The sequence below is a fragment of the Crotalus tigris genome, unplaced genomic scaffold (genome assembly GCF_016545835.1).
Source record: "Crotalus tigris isolate CLP2741 ecotype Arizona unplaced genomic scaffold, ASM1654583v1 scf7180000023606.2106662, whole genome shotgun sequence".
Lineage (NCBI taxonomy): Eukaryota > Metazoa > Chordata > Lepidosauria > Squamata > Viperidae > Crotalus > Crotalus tigris.
In genome coordinates, this window is record NW_024100074.1 from 735,795 (window position 1) to 755,160 (window position 19,366).

The 19,366-nt window shown below is 38.4% G+C and overlaps 2 protein-coding genes across 9 annotated transcripts in view; one reads left to right on the plus strand and one right to left on the minus strand.

The window, feature by feature from the left end:
• Positions 1–19,366, plus strand: part of NIPA2 (NIPA magnesium transporter 2) — a 72,358-nt gene that overhangs the window by 22,982 nt on the left and 30,010 nt on the right. For 2 of the 4 annotated variants that reach the window (XM_039319624.1, XM_039319623.1), the window contains exons 4-6: positions 2,213–2,303; positions 5,448–5,608; positions 8,161–9,077. In XM_039319624.1, coding sequence (XP_039175558.1) covers positions 2,213–2,303; positions 5,448–5,608; positions 8,161–8,798 — 890 coding nt within the window. In that variant the 3' untranslated portion in view covers positions 8,799–9,077. Of the gene's footprint in view, positions 1–2,212; positions 2,304–5,447; positions 5,609–6,086; positions 6,515–8,160; positions 9,078–19,366 lie in introns of those variants that run through there. The other 2 variants (XM_039319626.1, XM_039319625.1) reach the window with 2 other exon arrangements.
• CYFIP1 (cytoplasmic FMR1 interacting protein 1) overlaps positions 10,480–19,366 on the minus strand; it is a 123,605-nt gene continuing 114,718 nt past the window's right edge. For 4 of the 5 annotated variants that reach the window (XM_039319621.1, XM_039319618.1, XM_039319622.1 and 1 more), the window contains 8 exons: positions 18,174–18,317; positions 17,356–17,446; positions 16,324–16,454; positions 16,128–16,200; positions 14,991–15,085; positions 13,135–13,373; positions 11,997–12,144; positions 11,749–11,913 (listed from right to left, as the gene is read on the minus strand). In XM_039319621.1, the coding sequence (XP_039175555.1) occupies positions 11,749–11,913; positions 11,997–12,144; positions 13,135–13,373; positions 14,991–15,085; positions 16,128–16,200; positions 16,324–16,454; positions 17,356–17,446; positions 18,174–18,317 (1,086 nt within the window). Of the gene's footprint in view, positions 11,914–11,996; positions 12,145–13,134; positions 13,374–14,990; positions 15,086–16,127; positions 16,201–16,323; positions 16,455–17,355; positions 17,447–18,173; positions 18,318–19,366 lie in introns of all 5 variants that reach the window. The other variant, XM_039319617.1, reaches the window with a different exon arrangement.

Sequence of the window (19,366 nt, forward strand, 5' to 3'; positions counted from 1 at the left end):
ATTACCGGTTGTGATGATCCAGGGTACGGCACAGAGGGAACGCAGTCAGCTGGCAATTCAAACTGCCCTTCAATTGCTCCACATTTTCCCCAAATGCTCCCACGTTTCTGGCAAGCCCCAGAACAAAGTGAGGCACACACACCTTCAGCAGCCTCTGGCTGCAAGTAGTTTCACATACAGTTAAATTAGAAGAGTAATTTACTCAAGGCCACATAGATCAGGGCTTTTCAACCTTTTCACCCATTGTACCACTTTTAGGATATGGCAACATCCGAGTACCACCAGTCGCCTAGCATGGTGTCAAAAACTTGATGACCCCTCCCCAAAAAGGAAAAAAGTGATAAAGTACAGGTAGTCCTTGACTGACAACAGTTCGCTTAGTGACTGTTCAAAGTTACAATGACACTGAAAAAGTGCCCCCCAAGCCACAGCCAAGCAAGACACCTGCCTGCCCACCCGGTGGCGCTCTTCCTCCTGTTCGAGGTTTTCATTGTTGTGAGGATTTCTGTTGAGGATTGGCAGCGGGGGTGGGGTGGGGTGGGTGTTTGGTTTTTATTCCCCCCGTCTGCTGGGTGGTTGCAGCAGGTTTTGGTCACTTCACATGACCCTGGGACATTGTGACCGTCATAAATATGAATCAGTTGCCAAGCATCTGAATGTAAATCACAAGACCCTGGAGATGCTGCAACATTCCAGCTGATTGGTGCTTCTTCAGGGCTCAGCACAAGCGCCAGGATCAGCACTGCTTTCCAGCTGGATCCTGGCGCTGATCCTGGCACTTCCACTGAGCCCTGACAGCCCCGAAGCTCCGATCAGCTGGAAAGCGGCACTGATCCTGGCGCTTCCGCTGAGCCCTGACAGCCCTGCAGCTCCAACCATCTCTTGCTCAGGCTTGTGCGGTGCTGCCACCGGTTCAGCTCATTCCCCTCCCCCGCTACCACTTTTCTAGGATGGTCACGTACCACCTGCCAGGTGCCAATGTACCACAGGTGGTACCCGTACCACTAGTTGAAAAGCCCTGACGTAGATAACAAGGAATGAAATATACATCCACGAGTCTGTGGAAATACAAACTTGCCTGAGCAGTTTCAGAAGAGAAGCCAAAATTCAATCCGAGGTCTTTGAACACCAAATCAAGTTTTGTCAGCCAGTCCAATGGTCAGTTTCAGGGTTTCCAAGCAGAAATCACAATACAGAACAAGAGATCAGAGTTGTTTCCAAGATCAGCAACAGCACACAAAACTCCAAGAAATCAGTGTTTGTTCCCGACAAATTCCCCTCCCCATAGCGTTTCCTTAAGTCTCAGTCTCCAGGTGTGCCTTGTGGAGAGGGGCGGGGCACTCTCCTCCTGAGTAGTTGAACCTGCCTGCGTTGTTCCCTCCTTTTCTCCACTCTCCATGCTCTAGGATCAGGAGAGGGTGGCCCTAGTTCATCACCTGAGCTCTGTCTCTCATGTTCATCCTGTCCCAATCCTGAAACGCCCTGGTCTGCCTCAACCTACTCTTCCCCAAATCCTTCTGAAACCACAGACACCTCTCCCTCGACAGGCTCCAGTTCCTGCTCATTTTCCTATGCAGATTCAGGCTCCAACAGAGGCATGACACTGGTAGTACCATGCAGCCCTAAGAAAAGCACAGCTGCTTTAAGGGTAGGGAGCAGATACAACAAAGGGTGCCTATACTTGATCTGTAGCAGTGTTGTTAGCTTTGCATGTTTCTTTTTAATAGAAATGTGGGAGGTATATGACAATATTCAATTCTGTCATCTTGCAAAGTAACATTTTCTGTGGCTAGAAAGTAGAATATCTCAAGAGCTATGGTGGCACAGTGGTTAGAATGCAGTATTGCAGGCTGCCCACAACTTGGGAATTCTATTCTGACAGGCTCAAGGTTGACCCAGTCTTCCATCCTTTGGAGGTTGGTAAAATGATGACCCAGATTGTTGGGGGCAATATGCTAACATTGTAAACTGCCCAGAGGGCTGTAAAGCACTATGGGGCAGTATATAAGTGCTATTGCTAATTGTAAAAATAGGTAATAAAATTTATTAATCATTTACCAGAGACTATTCAGGTGCTGTTCTGCATTTTCCTTCTTCTTTCTTTTACTTTCTAATTTACTTTTATCTTTTCCAAGGATGAATTTACCTAAAATAGTAGGTATAGCTGTGAAAATTGTTGTTCACCTCTTCCCTTCCCATGTCTTTTCCTCAGTGGGAGCTGGCGAAGTTGTTAACTTTGCTGCATATGCATTTGCACCAGCTACATTAGTGACCCCATTGGGAGCTCTCAGTGTTCTTGTAAGGTAAGAAGGCAATTTTGTGTATCTCTGTAAATATCAAGAGACCTAGTTAAGCACTTGCTTTTAGTGCTGGCAGAGAACTGGGTTTCTGAGTCTGACTCAGTTGCTTTAAGTTTTGCTTTTTTGAATGTTTCAGTATAATTTTCTATCTTGATCTCTTTACTACTGTCTGCCCTTCCTCCCACCCATTGCTTATAAAGAAGTCACAACATAGATAATTTTAGAGATAAATCTTGGTGCAGCATAATAAAAATTTATCAGCAATTCAGTTTAATATTCTGTTTATAAGAGTATGCTTACATGATTGTAGATTTAATATTTTGAATTGAAATTAGATACAGGTACTCCTTAACTTACGACCAGACATGTAGCAACCAAAGTTACAATAAACACGCTTAAAAGATACTTATGACCCAGTCCTGAAGTTATGTTTGCTGCAATACGCCTGTGTTTGATTGCCCTTTCAACTGACCACAGAGATGCTGCAATATGTGTACCCCGCCAGTTTCCATTCCCCCACCATGCTGTCCCAAAGGGTCCCCACAGGCATGAAGACTGCAACTCACACTGAGGTTTTCTTTCCTCACTAGATGCTAGCTTTAGTTCCCCCAGCCTGGGAGCATTTCTTCTCACTAGCGCTAGTCTTAGCTCCCCATCGGAATTCCTTCTCCTTGCTAGTGCTAGCCTTAGTTCCCTCAGCATGAGCTGCGTTAGTATAACGCTAGCGCAGCTCATGCTTAGGGAACTGCACTATGGGCAGAGTTATTAGGCAAGTTGTAATTTGGAGGATTAATTTTCTTATTGAACAACTACAGTGTTCTCAGTCAATCCAAAATGTTAATAAACCTCAAACCTGAATATTTAAAAAAGTAAAAGTGAGGTTTTGATTTTCTTAGGGGAATATCTATGGGTGCACAATTATTGGGCAACTATTAGTGCGCAGGCTTATTATACAACTAAATGAAAAATGAAAATTTGCCCATCTCGTGCATCTGTTAAAGTGAGAGCAATAAGCAAACATCTCAACACATACAAATAAACATTTCTGACATCTCAACAAAAGAAATCAGTGACCCATATAGCCACTCTACTTTTCAATCACAGTCATAAGCCTTCCATTCATGGGAGTCTGTCAGTTCCTCGATCTGTTGATGATCAACGTTTTGTGCACAGCCTCCCAGACACTGTTCAGAGAGGTGTCCTTCACCCTAAATCTCCCGTTTAAGAAGGGCCCACAAGTTCTCAATAGGGTTTAGGTCAGGTGAGCAAGGAGGCCACGTCATTATTTGTTCATCTTTGAGGCTTTTACTGGCTAGTCACGCAGTGGAGTACTTTGATGCATGCAATGGAACATTGTCCTACATAAAAATCTTGTTCTTCTTGAAAGATGCTGGCTTTTTCTTGTACCACTGCTTGAAGAAAATGTCTTCTAAAAACTGGCAGTAGGTTTGGGAGTTGATTTTAAGTCCATCTTCAACCCTAAAAGCTCCAACTAGCTCATCTTTAGTAATACCAGCCCATACCAGTACCCCACCTCCACCTTGCTGGCGTCTTGAGTTGAAGTGGAGCTTTGTGCCCGTTACTGATCCAGCCTGGGCCCATCCACCTGGTCCATTAAGAGTCACTCTCATCTCATCAGTCCATAAAACCTTTGAAAAAATCTGTCTTCAGTTATTTCTTGGGTCAGTCTTGCCATTTCAACTTATGTATCTTGTTCAGTGATGATCGGGTTTCAGCCTTCCTTACCTTGGCCATGTCTCTGAGCACTGAAAACCTTGTACTTCCAGACAGGTTACAATTCTGGAATGTGGCAGCACTGGAGGGTAATGGGTTCCTGGTACTTTCACGTTTGATTCTTCTCAAATCTTTGGCAGTTAATGTGCGTCTTTTTTTCTCAACACATTTCTTGCAACCCTGTTGACTATTTGCAACAAAACGTTTGATGGTTCTATGATCATGCCCCAATATATTAGCAATTTCAGGAGTGTTGCATTCCTCTGAAAGACTTTTTACAATTTTTGACTTTTCAGAGTCAGTTACATCTCTTTTTTGGCCCTTTTTGCCTAAGGAAAAGAAGCTGTCTAATAATTATGCACACCTTGATATAGAGTTTTGATCTCCTTAGGCCACACCCTCATTACATAAATATATATCACCTGATATGCTTATATCCACTAAGCATTCAGATTTCTACAGCTTGGAGGTGGAAAATATGCATGAAAATGATATGGTCAAAATACTCACTTGCCTAATAATTGGGCACACCGTGTAAGACTAGTATTTAGTAAGGAAAGGAAAATGGAAAACTTTGCCAGTGTTATTTTTCACTCAGAAAAAAATAAGACACTCGGGGATTGTTCCACATGGAACAGCAATGGAGTGGCCTGTCCTCCTTTTCCACCTTACCTTGAGCTCCAGAGATCTTTGATCTTGTGATGGGGGAGGGGATATGACCCAAAGGGCTGTGCAAAGGATTGCAAACAGCATGAGGTATCTTGGGGCGGGGGGGAGGCCTTGGGAGGCCTGAGTCAGGTGGGCTTATGCCTGCACTGGGCCCCTTGGATCTCCCCTACCCATGAGGCACCCTACATTCCACTTAACAACATGCATTTTTTTAAACAAAAGCATCGGGGAGACCAGGAATGGGAGTTATTAAGACAAGTGGTTCACTTAACAATTGTAATGGGCAGACTTCATTATAGTCATTACTTGAAGACTACCTGCATAGAACTTTATCCTGGTCATGATCGTTTTTATTTAAAAATATCTAAAAGAATGAATTTATCATTAAAGTGTCACAACCAGAAAGCCCTTCCTCACTTTCTCTTTAACTCTGTGAGTGACCTCAAAATCTCTTCAGGATTTAGAGGCCTTCTGAAATTGGATTTTAAAATGTAAGAATGCCTTTTCCTCTGTCCAAAGACTATGCATTTCAGTTTATTTTAAATAAGGCTACTTCATAACTATTTATTTGGAATATATGCATTTTGCCTTCTAAAGCTGGCAGGCCTTCAAATAGCTTTCAATGTTTTAAAAAATGCAATCCCCCCAAACAGAAATTCTACTTCATAACAACACAAATGCATAATTGTTACATTGATATTTAAGAACAGTGCTTGATATCTAATTTATATTTGTGTGTTTTAGTGCCATTCTTTCATCATACTTCTTAAACGAAAAGCTTAATTTACATGGAAAAATTGGGTGTTTGTTAAGCATACTTGGTTCCACTGTGATGGTCATTCATGCACCTCAGGAAGAGGAAGTTGAAACGTTGAGTGAAATCTCCCACAAGTTAGGGGATCCAGGTGAGAGAAAGATTGATTACAAAGAATTCAAGGAGATAATACTTCTCTACTTGGTTGAGGTATATAATGGTGGGGCAGGATCTAACCCTGCTGCAAATATCCCCCTTCACATTCCACTAGAGTTCTGCATGGGATTTGTAACTGTATTTAGTTGCATGTATCTAACTGCCCCACAACTGGACCTAGTAAGACAGGATTATCAGTGAAGTTTTCAAATGCTATATTAGCTGAATGTGCTTACAGAGTTCATGTGCACTTTGCTCAATAAACAAGAATCTGAAGAGACATTTGTGAATGTTGAGAATGAGGTTGGAGTACATCTTTAATGCCATAGCTCATATTTAACTCTATCCTATATTCTCTGAATGCTTATGGAAGACTATTAAATGGCTTAGCGCTGCAAAGTTGTAGCAATAAATAGCTTAGAAAGACAGTAATTATGACACACTTTATTGTAAGATTTCCTTTTTTCCTGCAGCCTTTGAGCTATCAGAATGGCTTTGATGTATCCAGCAGAGAGAAGCATTCCTCCAATTTTCACTGGGAGTCAACATAGGTTTAATTGACAGCTAGAATTAAGGTTTTACGTACCCTCATGAAATGATATATGTATTCTGAATGATGCAAAAATTAAAACTGCATTATTAGTAAAGGTCAGATAGGGCACGGATATTTTTGATGCATTCCTATCTTTAACTCAGAGATAGGCTACCTGAATGTTGTACATAACTCTCCCCCCACCCTCATTATTTCATCAAATTTGGCAAAATGCATAAATTTGGAGATGTTACAACCTACAGTGAGGGAAAAAAATATTTGATCCCCTATTGATTTTGTACGTTTGCCCACTGACAAAGAAATGATCAGTCTAAAATTTTAATGGTAGATTCATTTTAACAGTAAGAGACAGAATAACAACAAAAAAATCCAGAAAAACGCATTTCAAAAAAGTATACAAATTGATTTGCATTTGAATGAGTAAAATAAGTATTTGTTTCCCTATCAATCAGCAAGATTTCTGGCTCCCAGGTGTCTTTTATACAGGTAATGAGCTGATATTAGGAGCACTCTCTTAAAGGTAGTGCTCGTAATCTCAACTTGTTACCTATATAAAAGATACCTGTCCACAGAAGCAATCTATCAATCAGATTCTAAATTCTCTACCATGGCCAAGACCAAAGAGCTGTCTAAGGATATCAGGGACAAGATTGTAGACCTACACACGGCTGGAATGGGCTTCAAGACTATTGCCAAGCAGCTTGGTGAGAAGGTGACAACAGTTGGTGTTTTTATTTGCAAATGGAAGAAACACAAAATAACTGACAATTTCCCTCACTTTGGGGCTCATGAGAACGGTAAGGAATCAGTCCAGAACTACACAGGAGGATTTTGTCAATGATTTCAAGGCAGCTGGGACCATAGTCACCAAGAAAACAATTGGTAACACACTACGCCATGAAAGACTGAAATCCTGCGGTGCCCGCAAGGTCCCCCTGCTCAAGTAAGCACATGTACAGGCCCATCTAAAATTTGCCAGTGAACATCTGAATGATTCAGAGGAGAACTGGGTGAAAGTGTTATGGTCAGATGAGACCAAAATCGAGCTCTTTGGCATCAACTCAACTCGCTGTGTTTGGAGGAAGAGAAATGCTGCCTATGACCCCAAGAACACCATCCCCACTGTGAAACATGGGGGTGGAAACATTATGCTTTGGGGTTGTTTTTCTGCTAAGGGGACAGGACAACTTCACCGCATCAAAGGATCGATGGACCGGGCCATGTACCGTCAATTTTTGGGTGAGAATCTCCTTCCTTTAGCCAGTGCATTGAAAATGGGTTGTGGACGGGTATTCCAGCATGGCAATGACCCGAAACACAACAGCCAAGGCAACAAAGGAGTAGTTTAAGAAGAAGCACATTAAGGTCCTGGGGTGGCCTAGCCAGTCTCCAAACCTTAATCTCATAGAAAATCTGTGGAGGAAGCTGAAGGTTTGAGCTGTCATTAAGGTTTCAGCCTTGAAACCTTAATGACTTGGAGAGGTTCTGCAAAGGGGAGTGAGACAAAATCCCTCCTGAGATGTGTGCAAACCTGGTGGCCAACTACAAGAAACATCTGACCTCTGTGATTGCCAACAAGGGTTTTGCCACCAAGTACTAAGTCATGTTTTGCAAAGAGGTCAAATACTTATTTCACTCATTAAAATGCAAATCAATTGATAACTTTTTTGAAATGCATTTTTCTGGATTTTTTTGTTATTCTGTCTCTCACTGTTAAAATAAACTTACCATTAAAATTATAGACTGATCATTTCTTTGTCAGTGGCAAACAGATAAAATCACTGTATATACTGAAAATATACATATTAAACCTATGCACATCTACTGTCCTCAACTTCCTTCCCTACCCCACCCACAACAACAAAAAATATCACCACTGTACAAAATACAACTTGGTCATATTGATTTCCTGTCTTTCTTTAGCTTTTAGCTAATCATACAACCTTTGACAGACTCCATGACAAGCATGCCATGTTTGTTTTTTAATATTTCAGGTTTTGTGGTCTTTGCAACACTCATTGTCATTGTATCCTTGATCATGATCTTTGTAGTAGGACCCCGACATGGGCAGACCAACATTCTTGTGTACATAACAATTTGCTCAGTCATTGGAGCTTTATCCGTATCCTGTGTAAAAGGTTTGGGCATTGCTATAAAGGAACTTTTTGCAGGAAAAGCTGTGCTGAAACATCCATTGGCCTGGATTTTGCTGCTAAGTCTTATTGCTTGTGTAAGCACACAGATTAATTATTTAAATCGGGCCCTGGACATATTCAACACTTCTATAGTGACACCAATCTATTATGTGTTTTTCACAACATCTGTTTTAACCTGTTCTGCGATCCTCTTCAAGGAATGGCAACACATGGCAGCTGATGACATTATTGGCACATTTTGTGGCTTTATCACTATAATCGTGGGGATATTTTTATTGCATGCCTTTAAGGATGTCAATTTTTCCCTATCAAATTTGCCTGTGACATTGCATAAAGATAACAAAGGAATAAATGGCTGTGTGCCAAGCACATATGAACTATTTAATCACGATGAAGAAAGTGCTACTCGCATAAGTGACCTACACTCCCCTGATGGAATATCTTCCAGGAGAAATGGAAATCTGTCAGCTTCCTAAAGAAAACAATTCTGTAACTTTTGTTTCATTGTGAAAAGCCAGTTTTACAACATTTTTCAAGCAGATATGTTTAAATAGTACTGTAGACAATCATTTTTTTTAGATTTGACTAGCTTGGACCAAGAGCAGTGGTGGATTTTTATTTGCCTTACTCTTAATTTAAAAATACTAAAGAACCCCACTCTCTTATTTGCTTAACTTAGTATAAACATGTAAATATTCTGTTTTTGTTTAAGACTAATTACAGTTTTAACAAATAAAATGCTTTATTTCTGATGAGGAAGTGATCTGTTGGTCATGCACACCTACAAATCTTTTGTGATAATTTGGTGAATTATGCAGTGACTTGTTCTTATTATGAGACAGTGCTATTCATCCATAAACAATCTGTATTTGGACAATTTATGGTCAGCTGCACCCAATTAGGCTAGATTCTAGGAGATTTGCAGTTGCAGCCAATGTATTTATATTTAATCAATAACCAGACATTCCTGAGAAATGAGACAAGTGATATCAGCTCACAAAGGTCATTACATAGAAAAATGCTATTTTAAGAAGTACCTAGGTGTAAACTATGTTTGTATATATTAGCACATACCTGAAACACACACAAATACTTAGTGGTTTCATATTTAAAATGCTTTATGTTGAGATTACTATTGGATAATGCATACAATTGGCAAATTTATTCATTCCGTTCTTGAAAGTAGGAGGAAGGAATAAAATAAACTGTTGCCTTATTTTCCCTTTCCAGTCTTTCTACTGTAATAGCTATTACCTATATGGTTTGACTCTGTTCTTCTGGAATACCAAATGCAATAAAAAATTCATGTACCTTTCTACTCCCTCTAAAGCAGAGACAAATCAGCAGGCAGAAGCCAGGCTTAGAGGTGTTTGCAAAATGGAGGAATGCCTGTAGATTATGTTTCAGCCTCCATATGGAAGAGAAAAAAATTGAGAAGCTGACCTTCAAAATTGGGAAGGTGGAAACTAATCGACCAAGCTGGGAAAAGGTTAGATGACAATGAATTAAATAACATCCTGATAAAATGCAATAGGAAGAGAGCATCAGATGCTACTTGTTTAATCTACTTTCATCAGTTTAGCAGTTGATTGCATTCAGAGTTCGGAAAAAAATCTCAAAATGTTTGAAAGAACAAAAATGGAATGAAATTAAATGCTTCAGTTAATGGAAGCATCTGTTGTGGGAAACAGTGTGGATTGTTGTAGCAGTTTTTAGGTGTTCTGCAATACAGGTAATCATATACCAATCAAGAACTCTGTTGGTAAGTGACAAAGTAATTAGATGTGATGTCATGGGGCTGGCAGATTATGATAGTTGTGGCAGTTCCAGTTGTCATCATTATGCAAGTTCCACCCAATCGTATCATAGTCACATGATAGCCATTTGCAGGGCTCACCTTCTCCTGCTGGCTTCCCCACTGACTTTGCTTGTTAGAAGGCTGCAAACAGTGATCATGTGACTGCAAGATGCTGTAAAGGCCACAATCATGAGACCTGGTAGTAGATATTCTTTGTTTAACACCATAATGAGGAAAGATTGCCAAACAAGTAAACATTAAATCAGGATTATCCATAATCTTTTTAAGCAGGGATAGGCAATATTTTAACTGGAAGCACTGCAGTGAGCAGACATATATAATGAAAATGAATAGAATAATGACTTCCCATTATTCTTTATTTCTGGGGGGTATCCCAAGTTATTTTAACATTTAGAAAATAAATTTATGGTAGCATTCCATAACATTACAGTGGGACTGAATAGTTCAAAATTTATCACATTGTGTTAACCAGGCTAAATATTTTGTGAACTTAGATATTTGTTTCCTGCTTCCAATTAGAATGAAATTTTATGGCTATGAGTTGATTATTTCTACTCTTAGGTATGATAATCTATAGTCTTAGAATAGTTTGCATTGTATTAAAATTTTAATATTACTGCCTACATTATAAATACAATTAGGCTACTTAGAAAATTGGATAGAGATAATCTCTCTTACAAACATGTCATAACTTGATACATAATTGAAACAGTGATTCTTAGACCAGGAAAGCCAAAAAATACTTTAAAATTACAGTAACATTTAATTCAAAATTTTGAGAGAACAAAGAAAACCCTTAGAAAATTGTTAACTATTGAATCGTGACTCATCAAAGTATAATTCTTGAACAGTTAAGAGTCCGAAGACAATTTTTCTAAAACTAAACAACCCTTGAAACTGGTATAATTCTAAGCAGGTAAGTGTAAGTAAGTTGTGTTCCCTACATACCATTCCACAATAATTCCATCTTCAACTTTATTTGCTTCTACTGAGATATAAAAACAGGATTCAATTATATTAGAAACTAAAAAAACCAGAAGTCCTTTATTCTAAGGGTATTTACCGATTCCCTAAATCTGAATAAACACAAAGCATTAATGATTTCTATCTTACAATCATACTTTTAAAATCTCATTAAAATCTTTTATTTCCAAAGGTGATTACATTCTGGAGTAAAATAGTTTTCTAAAGAGAACATTCTATTGATTAAAAAATAGCGAATGGAATGTCTTTAAAAAGTAAGCTGAATAGCTTAATACTTTTCTTATACAAAAACTTTTCAAGCACACTCCTATAATAAAACTCACTTTAGTTAGCAAAAGTAAATAAAGATCCCTTATATTAATCCTTTAAAACAATTATAAAAACTGGAGAAACACAAAGATTTATGCCTAAAATAGTTGCACTGCAAAGTTTTATAAAAAGTATTTAAAAAGTAGTCTAAAAACTGAAATTCATGTACAGTCATTCAGTTTGAAAACAACCATTCAAACGTTTTAGTTGATCCTGGAAAGCAATGAAGATCAGGGCAGGCTCCCTTAAGCAATAAATCTAGTTTCAAAATGTGCTGCAACTAACCATTGTTTCCAAAAGATCACTGATCTTTTCTAGTTGCTAGCCAAAGACTGGTGAATGGGAGGTTGGAAACAGCGGACATGTTCCACCGGTGTGCTTTCTCCATCACCAGATTTCAAATACTTGTCCAGTGTGGCAATAATTTCATCATTCAGGATCTGGAACTTGCGAATTCTCTCGACCATTTTTTTTAAGGGCTACAAAACCAAAATTATAATCAGAAAAAGGCAATGACACCAAATGAAATACAAAGTGAGAAATAAACCTCGGTCAAACCTACCACATTCTTGATTACTTCATCTTTGCCATCATGCTTCTGTACTTTCAGTAAGTGATAACAGAAATCAAGCACATCAAATCGACGCTGCTGTCCTAAGAGCACAATAATCATACAGCCAGCCCAATGCAGCCCATCTCCAAAACACTGTCTGCAAAGTAAAAGTGTAGAGAAAGCACTACATGATATTCAGTAGGGTAAATCAAGATACTGGATTTATTCCCAATCCCAAGTCTTGTCACTAACTTGCCCAGAATTAATAACATTGACTGAATGTTTTGCAGAGTTTTACAATATGTTTTTATTATATGGCACTGCTATTATAAGTAGGCAATCAAAGACTAAACTTCAGAAATGGGTAGGGGAGAGTCCATTTAGGATGGAATTTCAGATTTAGGGGTGAAATCGATACCTTAAAATATTTGTCCCTATAACTAATTAAAAATGTGAAGAAAGAGCCAAATATTGGATTTTATTTTGTGTTGTCTTTTTTGAATTCTGTCTACTTCATGGTGTTTTTTGGGGGATCAAAAAAATGTAGCCATTTCTGCATCCCTGCCTAATATTCCTGTATGCTATCTTTGCCTCTAAAGAAAGAATTACAGGACCACAGAATCCCTCCAAAATTAAAAACAAAACTGATTTGAAATCTCCAAAGTTTAGATGCTGAAAAACAAAGAATCACTGTAATCATAGTCAATGTGTATCATTAGATTATCATTTTTGCATTTATCAAACTACATTTAAAATAGTATTTTAACATGTTAGTCTAACAGATGGGTGTCAAACTCGATTGCGTCATGTGACATATCATGTAGCGTGATTTTTGCCTTTGCTGAACCCAGGTGGGCATGGCCTGCGCATGACGTATCCAGCCCACGGGCTGCCAATTTGACACCCTGGTCTAACATAACTGACTATTAAAATTATTAAAGGCTTAAGACTGATCATCCAAATGCATTTGAGTAACGCAGCTGTATTAACATTAATATACGGTTTACTGATATTTGCAAAGGAATTAAGAATTTGCTGATACAGTAAATTCTTAATTCCTTTGTTATATCATAGCCACATCTAACTTCTGAAATAAAAATAAAGCACTATTAAATAGCAAAGCCTTTGCCAGCATTTGAATACATACTCTACAGTAAATTCATGGGTTCCCACTGGAATACAGTATACAAACTGCATTGCACTCCACAGGCGGTGAAATTCTACACACTCATCTACGTGCATCACACCATTGCTAGGGAGAGGCCCACGCCATATGGGATCATCCAGGAACATTCGAATCCTTGTTAAGATGACTTCAAACATAGAAAGTCCACAGCAGAGACGCTCCTTGGTTAGCAAATCTCCTTCTCTTGCAATGGCAATTTGCTATAATTGCAACCAACAATACAGTTTCAGTCTATAAGAACTTATTAACAAGGAAATGAGCTACTGAGTTTCAAATAGGATGGAAAATGATACTTTGTCATCCTAGTTTAAATTGTTTTTACAACTGAAATTTAGATGAAAGTCATACAAAATAATGTATAATAAAAATGAACTAAAACTTGAAATAAAAATAAAATCTATACAATATTAACATATAACTCATTCTTTTACCAAATTAAATCTATATGATAAAGAAATACAGATAATCCCTGAGTTACAAGCATTCACTTAACGTTCGTTTGAAGTTATGTAACCAGCGCCCCCTAGTATTTACGGGAATATCCCAAAATTACAAATATTGCAGCACCACAGCAGTCGTTCGCCTTTATGAGCAACCGCAGAGGCTCTGCAACATTCATGCTATTCCTCCCCTCCCCACAACTGTTTCCCCCTCCTTTCCTGCTGCACCAACTCACTTATCTTGCAAAATCTGCCTCCTCTCTGCTGCAGTTTCTTTCCCTTTGAGGGAGAGGAGAGTCAGCTTGGAAATACTTTTCGCCCCGACAATGGAACCAAATGTTTATCCATCAGTTGCAACAGGAATTGATCAAACGGCTTGTTGCCTAGCCCAGAAGTGGTCAATTAATTTTCCCAATGAGACATAGAAGAAACTGGGATTGATGCAGATGGTCATCGTCCTTTCTCCCCATCACCAATACCCTGCCCATCACCCAGCTCTGTGCCAATACTGCCTCCCCCCCTGCTGATGCCCTGCCCCCCACTGACACTACTGATACTGATGCAGGCTGGACAGGGACAGCCCAGACTAAATATGACTGGCAAGCTGTAAAATGCCCAAGTCTGCCTGAGCCTGATGTGAGTTGAGAGTGACTGGCCCAAAGTTATCCAGTTGGCTTTCAAGCATAAGGCAGGACTAGAACTCATGACCTACTGGTTTTGAGCATGGTGCCTTAACCACTAGACTAAATTTGCTCTCAACATTCCAAATATATCTGTGTATCTCAAAGAAAGCAGCACAAAATATTAACAAAATATTCCTTAAGCTATCTTAAGCAAGTCTTTTTTCTCATGAATGGAATTGATAAATAAGAATGTTATTTTCTTTTGGAACATATGAAAATTGAATATGCTCATTCTAGGGTTTTTCTCCCAATAAAAGGAAAATAATGTTTTTTTTAAACCTTAAATATATGTTAAGTAAAAAAATGGAAAATTATCTTTGATTATCACTAATTCATATAGGCATATTGTGCAGTTTCTTGATATAGTATGAAAACAATTTGCACTGCCTTTTGTTTCAGTTTCCCAGTTTACTTTGTAGCCCTGCTCTGCCAAATAGTTTCTCCATCCAAATATTAATTGTGGCCAACCCTATTTAGTGTTCTAAATCACATAATCTGGCTAGCTGGTGTATGGCACATAGCTCTCTAAAATCTGAATCATGAATCCACTGGGATAAAATCTCATTCTTTAGAAATTACATTATTAATTCAACCAACATAGGATGTCAAAAAGTTCTATCCTACATAGTGGTAAGCAGGTAGATGTATCATTATTTGCACAAAATGGCAGTTCTGTAAAAAGCGTAAAGACTACCTGAGGTGTTCCCAGTCTTTCAATCAATGGAACAAGGTGGAGTGGGGCATATTTTGATTCTAGTCTCTTCATTTTAGCATCAAGTCTTTCCCCCTCTAGAAATAGATAAAGAGAGAATAATGTGACTTATTTTTCATTTATTCATTATAGTGTTTGTTCTTTTATCCTGACTTTCTGCAGTTGATGTCTTAAGAAGGCTAATAAAAGTAAGACTCACTTACCTTGCAAAAATCCTCTCTGCCTCGGTTTCTTTCCCTTTGAGGGAGAGGACAGTCGGCTTGGAAATGTTTTTTGCATTGAGAACGAAAATTTCTGGAGTTTTTGATCTCACGTGAAACTTTCATTCTCTATGCGAATGTCTCCTGCTCCTGTCCCCAACTCCTTTCTGCCTGACAGCAAGCCAGAAGCCTTCAACTGAGGGAGAAGGCCAGGCCCCTCGCACCCACGTCCACCCCACCGGAGCTCACCACGCTGGGGGAAGAAAGTGATCCCGTTGTCCCCAGAGCCCTCCTCCAAGCGGCCTGGAATGGAGGCCAGGGGAGGCTTCTGCATGCCTCCAGAGGTTGGATCTAGCCCTCGGAGGACTGCTCCAAGCTGCTGCCGCCTGGAACAAGCTTCCAAGGGCCTGATCAAAACTCGGAGGCGTTTTCCTAGCATTTGCGCCAGGACTGGAGGTTGGGAGGGGCTTCTGTATGCCTCTGGAACATGCAGAATCCCCCCCCCCAAACTTCCATTCCTGGTGCAAACGGCTAGGAAAATACCTCCAAGGCTTGGATCAGGCCCCTGGAAGTTTCCACACCCCGCTGCGGCCCGATCCAGGCTCCGGAGGTGCTTTTCAGGCTACTGCCGCCACATCTAAGGCAGGGGAACGCTTCCACGCCCCCCCCATGGCCCGATCTGGGCTCTGGAGGTCTTTTCCAGGCTGCCGCTGCCGTCCAGATCTGAGGCCAATCACACTAAATTACTCCAGTCATTTAATCTGCTTAATCTATTCTCTTCACAATAGATATGCACCACTTATAACAAAAGAATTACTTAATTTTAATACAGATGTGTGCTGTGCTTCATAAGCTACTTGTCTTGGCAGCATAATTCAACATGAGTATTCTGGTTGGAAAGCCATAGGAAAAAGCATACCCTTGACATGAATTCTTGGCAAAATATTCTGGAATGGCGCTGCATGCAATAGATCACACACTTCCTCCAATGACTGCAACAAAGAGAATAACATTATAACATTAGAGAGCTGTGATTGAGAATCTCTGACATACTGTATGATCTTTTTGCTTCATTGTACTGAACTCTGTTGTTGACACTGCTTTTCCATACCTACCAGGCTTTGCTCAATAAGGAGACAGAAGAGAATAGCATTTCCCACTTCTCTCAGATTTTGGAAACACACTGTTTTCAGTTCAGCATACTCAACAATATCCTTGAGCTGATGATGAAAGAATTCCAGAATTCCTGAAAAATATGATAATAGGAGGAAGAGAGAGAGAGAGAGAATAAAAAGTCACATAAATCAACACAGAAAATTAGAATTTTTCCTCTATATTCATTACAGATAGTCCTCGACTTAAAATGATTCATTTAGTGACTGTTCAAAGTTACAATGGCACTGAAAAAAAATATCTTATGACCGTTTTTCACACAACCACTGCAGCATCCCCGTGGTCGCATGATCAAAATTTGGATGCTTGTCAACTGACTCATAGTTATGATGGTTGCAGTGTCCCAGGGTTATGTGGCCACTTTTTGCTATCTTCTGACAAGCAAAGTCAACAGGGAAGCCAGATTAATTTAACAAGTGTAGTGATTCATTTAACAACTATGGCAAGAAAGATCATAAAATTGGGCAAAACTCACTTTACAACAGTCTTGCTTAGCAACGTATATTTTGGGCTCAGTTATGATCATAAGTCAAGGACTACTTGTATCTAGATAAGGAAGCCATAGTTGTGATATAATATCCCATATAACATTATATGCCTAAATTCTATTAAGAATCTCTTTTCACTTAGAATACTCTGGGATACCAGGATTTATCCCTTCTTGAATTGTGTTTTTTTCCCCTCATACATATAAATAAAATATTACGGCTAGCTGGGGAATTCTTAAAATTGCCTTCTCTAAGTCTTGGGATTATTGTAGTATCAATAATCAACAAACATCAATTATGGAACCACTGATGCTTACAAAATATATTGGAGGAAACCTGAAAATATATTGCCCCAGTCTACCACAAACTGAAAACTAAAATATAGCAATATTAGTATTTTTAAACACTACCTAAATTGTTTATTAAATAACCCAATTAAAAGAAGAAACAAATATTCATTATTAACATAATTAAAATTGAACTTACCTGGGGAGCCATACTCATGTCTAGGCAACCTACAGATTTTGGGCATTACTTCCATTAAGGTCTTTACATACTGAAGAATTGTGCCTTGTAACTGAGAAAACAAATATAAATAATATTGCTAAATAAGCATAAATTGAACTGGGATTCACAAAACACAAACAATGTTTTAATTGTACTATCATCTTGAGCAGGGTTCATTTGTGTAAAAATGTGAACATTACCATGTGAACATTGTTTCAAAGTGTATACATTTATCATAAGACATACGTGCAATAGTTGTACAAGACTGCATTTCATCTCTATATAGGTAAATTTGTGTATTTAAAAAAGAGTAACGAGTGAAAACATGAATTGTATTCTTTACTGCTAATAGAAGATGTAAATTTAGGCAAATTAGCCAGATATGACTAAACATACTTTGATGATATCCACTGGAAAAACAATGGGACAAGCTGAATTCCAAAAATGAAATGGTAGAAAGATCAAATATTTTTAATTAATAAACTGAAACTTCCTGTGATTTTCTTTCATCAATATTATAGTATGAAATTTCATATTTCAAAGGGAAACACAGTCCTAGAATAATGTTTATGCTTAATTAGGAATGATTTTTACACAACATTATAATTCCTATTTTCATACCATCTCAGTCACTTATATTCACTGGTATTCCCAGAGATACTCCTTCAATGACTGGAGCAATATGAGTTGTGATCCAAAACACGTGAAGAACATAAAATGCAAAACCTGAGTGATTAAATGAACTTGAATAAAGGATACCTTTTTCTATTCTACTGAAATAAAAATCATCCACATACCAGACTCTTGACAACTTTCAGTAATTCTTCCATCACCACAGCAATTCCTTGATATCCTAATAATCTGCAGATCACTTTGAAATGAGGAGGGCCTACAAAGTTCCTATAGTTGCTATAAATGCTAGAGTATGCCAGATTCAAAGCCTAGAGAGGAGAACAACACAAGCCATTAAAATCAAATTAGAAGATATTTCTCCTTTCATTACAAGATATATGAAAGAATCCTTTCAGGGAATCAAGTTACACTTAATTTAAAAAAGTAAAATAATGTTTGAAATATATGATACTTTCAGTTAAAGTAAAGGAAGAAACAGAATGAATGTTGTAATTAATTAAATGCAATTAGTCCTGCAGATAATCTGGATCTATGCCATTCAGGGTTTAAAGGTGGTAACTAGATCCTGAATTGCACTCAGAAAAAAACTGGAAACCAATGCAACTTACACCAAAAGTAGTATGATATGGGCAAACTCCAGAGTACTCTGAACTATGTGTCCCACACTATTCTGGACCCATTGTAACTTTCTTGTGGTCTTCAAGAGCAACCCCAAGTAGAACATATTGCAGTAATCCACTACCTTTCTGTTTGTTTGTTTTTTAAAAAAAATCTTGCAAGTATTACACTGAATTGGCAGGACCCACATTTAAAAACAAATTGTTATATGGTCCCCTTTTTCTACAGGTAGATTCAAAATATAGAAAGAAATAACAAATAGCTCTGAAATTACTAAGAGTTGTATAGTTGAGAGGAAATAAAACCTGGGTCTCCCCAGTTTTAATCTAACACTCTGTCCATTACATCATTCTGACAAAAACCTGGCATATGATTTCTACCGCTTTGTATTACAAGATTTTAGGGATAAAACAAGATAGAATATGAACTTGCCATTTAATGAATCTAAGACACTGTAACGTGTAGGAAAATCTTTTACAGGTTAATATCAGCCTAACATTACAAAGACAGTTTTTCCAGAAGAATATAACAAGATACAGATAATTAATAGCAGTATGAAACAAACTTAAGGACAATAAAGCCCAAATGCTGTTTCTAATGTGCCATTTCCTCCCCTCCCCCCAGTGCAATGGTTTAGTAGTGATGTCACTAAAGAATTGAGAATTAACATATACATGTGAAGCAAGTCTAGTTGAAATAAGATATTCATCTTGAAGCTTCAAAATAATCAGTACTTGCA